The 7,479-nt window shown below is 49.5% G+C and overlaps 1 protein-coding gene across 1 annotated transcript; it reads left to right on the top strand.

Moving 5' to 3' along the window:
- Nucleotides 1–4,989: 4,989 nt before the first annotated feature.
- LOC132381806 (mRNA decay activator protein ZFP36L1-like) lies at nt 4,990–7,252 on the top strand. Its single transcript, XM_059951397.1, has 2 exons — nt 4,990–5,480; nt 5,771–7,252. The coding sequence occupies exons 1-2, from the start codon at nt 5,442–5,444 to the stop codon at nt 6,599–6,601; spliced, it is 870 nt and encodes a 289-aa protein (XP_059807380.1). The 5' UTR covers nt 4,990–5,441; the 3' UTR covers nt 6,602–7,252.
- Nucleotides 7,253–7,479: the final 227 nt, after the last annotated feature.

The raw sequence follows: 7,479 nt of genomic DNA, 5'->3' as shown, positions 1-7,479 counted from the left end.
TAGAATCAATGAAATACCACACTCGATAGGTCAGACAACAAACCCTGCAAATACAAAAGTAGAAAGCATAATAATAATTATTGAGAAGATGAGATGAAAAGTCCCTGAACGTGAGCTAATATGTTGTGGGAACAGTTTACTGATGGGGAAAGTGAAGTTGACTGAAGTTATCCCCTTTGGTTCAAGACCCTGATAGTTGAGGGGTAATAACTGTTCCTGAACCTGGTGGTGTGGGTCCTGAGGCTCCTGTACCTCCTTCCTGATGGTTGAGAGGTAATAACTCTTCCTGAACCTGGTGGTGTGGGTCCTGAGGCTCCTGTACTTTCTTCTACGGTGAGAAGAGAGTATTCCTGGGTGGTAGGGATCCCTGATGATGGATGCCACTTTCCTGCAACAGCACTCCATGTAGATGTGCTCATTGGCTTTACCCACGATGGACTGGGCTGCATCCTCTTATTATGGTATTTTCTGTTCAAGGGCATTGGTGTTTCCATACCATGCTTTGATGCAACCAGTAAAATCTGTAGTTTTGCAGTAGCAGTACAGAATAATAATAATAAAAATCTATAAGTTACAATAAGAAAGCTGCTTTACCTCTGATATCAATGATTTGCTTTTACCTGAATCAGATAATTTCAAACCAGGTCAGGCACTGGGCTCAAATTAGTTCAGTTCACAAGCACAGACTACCACTCTTGTTAACCTACACTGATTCATCTACCGTATCAAAGCACCTCCCACCAATAACTTCATATCTGAAAATGATCTCTGAATTAGCAGATTATCCACAGGGGCTTCAGTATGTCACTTTTGATTACTTTAATGCTGCAAGAGTTAGTTTAGAAAACCATTCCACCAATCAAGTGTGGCAGTGGAAAAGTGTGTATGGAAATGGAGGAGATAGCAGAGGTACTTAATGAGTACTTTGCTTCAGTACTCATTGTGGAAGAGGATCTTGGTGATTGTAGTGATGACTTGCAGCAGACTGAAAAGCTTGAGCATGTAGACATTAAAAAAGAGGATGTGCTGGAGCTTTTGGAAAGCATCAAGTTGTATAAGTCACCAGGACCGGACGAGATATACCCCAGGCTACTGTGGGAGGCAAGGGAGGAGATTGCTGAGTCTTTGCATCATTAATGGGGACAGGAGATGTTCCAGAGGATTGGAGGATTGTGGATGTTGTTCCCTTATTCAAGAAAGGGAGTAGAGATAGCCCAGGAAATTATAGTCCAGTGAGTCTGACTTCAGTGGTTGGTAAGTTGATGGAGAAGATCCTGAGAGGCAGGATTTATGAACATTTGGAGAGGCATAATATGATTCAGAATAGTTAGAGTGGCTTTGTGAAAGGCAGGTCGTGCCTTATGAGCCTGATTGAATTTTCTGAGGATGTGACTAAGCACTTTGATGAAGGTAGAGCAGTAGATGTAATGTATATAGATTTCAGCAAGGCATTTGATAAGCTACCCCATGCAAGACTTTAAGGAGGCATGGGATCCAAGGGAACATTGCCTTGTGGATCCAGAACTGGCTTGCTCACAGAAGGCAAAGAGTGGTTGTAGATGGGTCAGATTCTGCATGGTCAGTGACCAGTGGTGTGTCTCAGGGATTGTTCTGGGACCCTTACTCTTTGTAATTTTTATAAATGACCTGGATGAGGAAGTGGAGGGATGTGTTAGTAAATATGCGATGACACAAAGGTTGGGGGTGTTGTGGATAGTGTGGAGGGCTGCCAGAAATTATAGCAGGACATGAATAGGATGCAAAACTGGGCTGAGAAGCGGCAGATGGAGTTCAACCCAGATAAGTGTGAGGTGGTTCATTTTGGTAGGTCAAATATGATGGCAGAATATAGTATTAATGGTAAGACTCTTGGCAGTGTGGAGGATCAGAGGGATCTTGGGGTCCAAGTCCACAGGACACTCAAAGCTGCTACACATGTTGACTCTGTGGTTAAGAAAGCATACAATGCATTTGCCTTCATCAACTGTGGGATTGAGTTTAAGAGCCCAGAGGTAATGTTACTGCTATATAGAACTCCGGTCAGACTCCACTTGGAGTACTGTGCTCAGTTCTGGTCACCTCGCTATTGGAAGGATGTTGGAACTATAGAAAGGGTGCAGAGGAGATTTACAAGGATGTTGCCAGGATTGGGGACCCTTACCTGGTCTCATCTGTCACCTGTGGGCTTATGCTGCTTCCCATTCCTGGCTTTTTCTTCTTCCTGATCAAGTACCTCGGCCTGAAACTTCAGCAGTTTATTCCTCTCCATATACGCTGCTGAGTTCCTCCAGATTTCCGTGTTGCAAAATGACAGCCACCACCTCATTCACAAATCCACAAGAGTAAAGACTGCTCGTCCACTGCCCCCGACTTGCTCCAGCTAGCTGTATTGCAGATATTTCATTTCTTCATGCCAACAGAAGGGCATGGAGACTTCAGAGAGGGACAGAAGAGGCTTACCAGGAAGCTGTCTGGACTAGAGGAGTGGTTGGACAAATTTGGGTTGCTTTCTCCAGAGTGGCAGAGACTGAAGGGAGACCAGACAGAACATTAGACAGCTGGTATCTTTTTCCCAGGGGTCAGATGCCCGAAAAGAAAGAGCATGCATTTATGAAATGGAGAAAGGAGATGTGCAGGGCAGGTACTGGATTGGAGGGTTACAGACGTGTTCCAATGTCTGCCACAATGAGACCACTCTGATCTCCCCCACCCCCCCCCCCCACCATTGGCCATGACCCATTGATGATAGGGAGTGAGAGTTGAACCAGGGAAATACAACTTGGACTGGACTTGAGCTGGGTTTAATTTCCAGTGAATCATAGCAAATGGGTTATAACGTGACCTTGCTGTTTGGGGTAAGGTCACCTGTAAACTGGGACAGACACTTTGGGCAGATTGCAGACCCTCAGATTACTGGGAGCAGTAGCTCCTGGATTTAAATGCAAGAGAAATCTTGAGCAACACACACGGAATGCTAGAGGAACTCAGCAGGTCATCTCTGGATGGGAGTATTCGGGCTGAGGCCCCTCATCGGCACCCAGCGTTTCCCTTTCACAGACACTGCCCGAATTGCTCAGTAATCATCCATTGGCAGGTTCTGTTTGAGAAGATAACACAGGGGAACTGGTGTGTCTCAGTCAGGCAGAACAACACATGAACAAATGTCGGCATTGAATCCAGAAGGTAATGCCAGTGGTCACGGCGTGGTGCCAGGGACTCCTGTAACCCTGGCCTGGCACAGTGCGTTGCACTTGGAGGGTTATAGGCAATCATGGGCAACTGGAAAAAGCTGCAGAAGGTTGTAAACTCTGCCAGCTCTATCATGGGTACTAGCCTCCCCAGCACTGAGGTCACCTTCAAAAGGTGATGCTTCGAGAAGGCAGCGACCACAGGTAAGGACCTCCATCATTCAGGAAGTACCATCAAGGAGCCTGAAGACACACTCTCTATGTTGCAGGACCAGCTTCTTCCCGTCCGCCATGAGATTTCTGAATGGGCAATGAACCCATGAACACTACCTCAGTATCTTTCCTCCCTTCTTGCAATACTTTTTATATACCGCGTCTGCACCTATTCTGTATATACGCTGTAATTTATAGTTCGTATTGTAATGCACTGCTTCCACAAAACAACAACTGATGCCGGTGATTCTGATTCCGGGCAGCTGGGCTGCCAAGCTTCAACTTCGGTCTGAGCAATGCAATCTGCAATCCGTTACCCCTCTACACCTCCACCCACAGGAGCCCTACCTCAGCCCCCGGGAGGGAGGAAGAAAGACCTCGGGCGGGTGAATTTACAATACGGACACAGAAACAAGGACAGAGAGAAGAAGAGAGAGTTAGAGATGGGGGTCTGTGAAAAAAGAGGGACGCGCATATTGAAAGAGAAGGGAGTGGGAGAGGGAGGGTGGTGAGAGAGCGGGAGAGGTAGATAGAGATTGACATAACGAGAGAGGGTACTATAGAGGCAGCGATAGGGGAACTAGAAGAGCAGGATACAAAATGGAGGAGGCAGTTAAGCACACTGAGAGGGAGGATACAGAGAGCGTGAGAAATGAAAGAGTCCCGGAAAGAGAGAAGGGGTGTAGAGATCCGGTTATCATATGGAATGTTTCCCTGTTTTGGGATGTTTAAGGAGGGGTAGCACTTGGCCTGCCCAGCCTAGGGCATCTCGATCAGCTTCGGTCCCCACCGGACACTCAGCTCTCGCCTGTGGCTCCAAGTGCTTCGACAGGCGGCCCACCCACGTATCCCGGTGAGAAAGGCAGCTCCGGCGGGCTGGGCGGATCCAACGGCTGGGAAGGCGGTTCCGCAAGCCTCCGAAACCAAGGAAGACCCAGCTGTGACGACGACGTGTACCAAACCTGGACTTCCGAGATCAAGCGAGTGCCACAGATTTTCAACTTTACAAACTTTCCGGCGCTGGTCTCCCGTCATCGTTGGATACGACAGGCAACCACCATAATAATCCTTGACCTTGGTCAAGGATCAAGACTGCATCTTATTATTGTTTGTCCGTCTGTTGGGTGCGGTCTTTCATTGATTATATTGTGTTTCTTGTATTAACTGTGAGTGCCCGCAGGAAAATGAATGTCAAGAGAGGATATGGTGTACTCTGATAATACATTTATTTTCAGCTTTGAAGTTTGAACGTTGACCTAACCATTATCTCGGTGTCACCTTGCACCTGTAACACTTCACTCACTCAGCACACTGTTATTTTGTTCCCGTGTACGACTTCAATGCACCGTTGTTATGAATTGTTATGAACTGTACGGACGGTATGCAAGACAGATTTTTCACTGTGGCTCAGAACTAAACGAAAACACCTATTTCAATAAAGAGAAACTGACCGAGAAAGAGACACTTTCACTGAGTGAGACAAATAGATAAATACAGAGAGAGAGGCAGAGTAATTTACAGCTTTTTATTACGTATTGCACTATTCTGCTGCTGTAAAACAACAAAACTCAGGACATATACCGTGATATTAAACCTGATTTGTGGGTGAGAGAGGAATCGCAGGAGGACGGGTGGGGGATGTTGCCTGACATTCAAAGAGAAAGAAAGACGTACACATGCCGTGAGGCACGCAGATGAAGATACGGTGAGATAGAGGAAGAACCGAGATAGCACGAAGATTCATCCACACACAGAGACTGTGAGACAGACAGGCAGACAGGGTTAAGCTGTGGAAGAGGCATATGTTAGACAGATGAGGGAGATGAGGGCCAAGGTGAGGGGGAATCTCCCGATTTTCGCCCCGCCCTCTTGCCCCTCTCCTTCCGACTCCGCCCCGCTGACTCACCGCCGACGACAGAGACTCGCCCCTTGTGCCCCGCCTCCAGTGACTCATGCAGACGTCACGTCCATGCGGCTATAATAACCCGGAGAGGGAGCGCTTGGCAGCGGCTGAGAACTGCAGGCGGTTTGAGTAGCGCTATGGCCAGTCTGAAGAATCTGTGCGAGCTTGTATCCGAGGTAAGAGGCATGCGATGTACTGGCGGTGGCGTTGTTGTGTGAAGGAGCTTCAGTGGCGAGAAGGAATGGCGTGAGGATAGGAAGAGTTGGAATAAGGGGTGGGTGGGTTAACGCCCTCCAGTTGGAGGTGCACGGTCCCTTTTGTAGGGGGTAACGTGCGGAGCTGGAGTCCTGCCTGTGAAATGGAGGGACGCGCTCTGTTGAGGGACTCCCAGATAGGAGTGGTTCGGGCGAAGGTGGGGTGCGCGCCTCTGTGGATGAGCACTGATTCTCCCTCTCTACCCCCGCAGTTGAATTTCTTGGATCCCGAAGACTTCGCCGCCTGGAAGCCGGGTCCCGAGCCCCGGACAGTCGCACCTCCTGCCGGTTTCCGCCGCCACTCCACCAGCCACTTGCCAACCAGCAACTCCCGGACTCGACTTAGCGATACATACAGTCCGCTGCAGCCGCGACACACGGACCTCGCTGCCGGCTTGCCCATGAAACCGTGGCCGGCTCTGGGCTGCTGCACCGGAGACGGGGAGTGGCCGGAGGAGCTGAGGGCCGCGCAGCAGCAGCCGCCACCTTCGCCCCGCTACAAGACGGAGCTGTGCCGGCCCTTTCAGGAGAACAGCTTCTGCCGCTACGGGGATAAGTGCCAATTCGCGCACGGCCTGGCCGAGCTGCGGACCCTCAGTCGCCACCCCAAGTACAAGACGGAGCCGTGCCGCACCTACCACAGCACCGGCTTCTGCCCGTATGGTAGCCGTTGTCACTTCATCCACAACCCCGAGGAGGAGCGCGGCCCCCGGCCTCGCTTGCGCCAGAGCGCCAGCTTCTCGGGCTTGGGCTCAGCCTGGGGGGGCCTGGGGCCCTCGGCCGCCGTCCCCGGCGAGATCGACTGGGCGTTGCTGCGGGCAGCCTTCAGCCCCGAACTGGAAGTGGAGTTGGCCCGGACGCTGGGCCTGAACTGCTGCTCTTGCCGTCACCGCTGTCGCCAGCCAGGCCCGTCGGCCGGTAGGAGCCCCTCGTCTGACTCTCTCTCCGACCAGGAGGATTCGGGCAGCAGCGGCTCGGAGTCGCCCGTCTTCGAGCAGACCCGGCGGCTGCCCATTTTCAGCAGGATCTCGGTTTCCGACTGAGGCCTGGTGGCCTGAGGTGCGGCACCCTACTCCCTCCCCGGGTGTGGGGAAAAGGTGTCTGGATGTCACGCCACGTTTCCTACTAGTAGGTGTGTGACGGGATTACCTTCCGAGGATGTTGACTGAGCCCCATCCTTTCCCTGGGGGTACCCAGGCATCACCTGCACCGCCCCTGTGTGAGCCCTAGGGTTGTGACTGGGTGGACAAGATCTCACTACCCTAGTTGCGACTGGGGTGCTTTCCCAGTAGCCCCCTCCCTCTCTTTAACCATGGACGCTAGACCTTAATCGGGAAGCGTCCATGGACGGTGGGGCCAGTGGCCCCGATGTAGCAGAACTACTACCACATGCTTCCTAGGGGGAAGCGTCCTGAGCTTGTGGTAGTTCAACCTGGTAATCGGGTACCCTATAGTACAATGCATTAACCTTGTACCAAGTGTTTTCAACCTTTTTCTAAGCTGCCTAATGTACAATATAGATTATATTTAAATTATTTATTGAAGATTTTGGAATGTTGTATATTTAATAATATAGTACTATATTTTTAGATAATTTATCCTTTATAAAGAAACGTGTTCTGAATATATCAATTATAATGGTTCCAGTGCCTTATAACTGATTTCAAAATAAAACAGAAATTTTGCTTCTCCCAGTTTCTAATGTGTTGTATTTCCTTAAACTTTAATCTGTTTACACCAATATATTTGATCATTCAGGACTTGGTGTCTACCTAGAATGCACATTCTAGCTGCAGTAGTATTCTGCATTCTCTTTTGTTTGACCATCTCAAATGTACTTTTGTATGGGATGAGCCTAGATGGCAAGTACACCATCCATCTTTCAAACTGATTGCAAAATAGTTTTGTATTTCAGTACAGA

The sequence above is a fragment of the Hypanus sabinus genome, chromosome 26 (genome assembly GCF_030144855.1).
Source record: "Hypanus sabinus isolate sHypSab1 chromosome 26, sHypSab1.hap1, whole genome shotgun sequence".
Classification (NCBI taxonomy): domain Eukaryota; kingdom Metazoa; phylum Chordata; class Chondrichthyes; order Myliobatiformes; family Dasyatidae; genus Hypanus; species Hypanus sabinus.
This window is presented reverse-complemented; position numbering and strand designations above follow the sequence as displayed.

What these genes read in the sequence shown, in the direction of transcription:
- LOC132381806 (XM_059951397.1), top strand. Translation starts at nt 5,442, where the DNA reads ATGGCCAGTCTGAAGAATCTGTGCGAGCTTGTATCCGAG. An exon ending in TGTGCGAGCTTGTATCCGAG is followed by an intron (nt 5,481 to 5,770) that starts GTAAGAGGCATG and finishes CTACCCCCGCAG; the next exon opens with TTGAATTTCTTGGATCCCGA.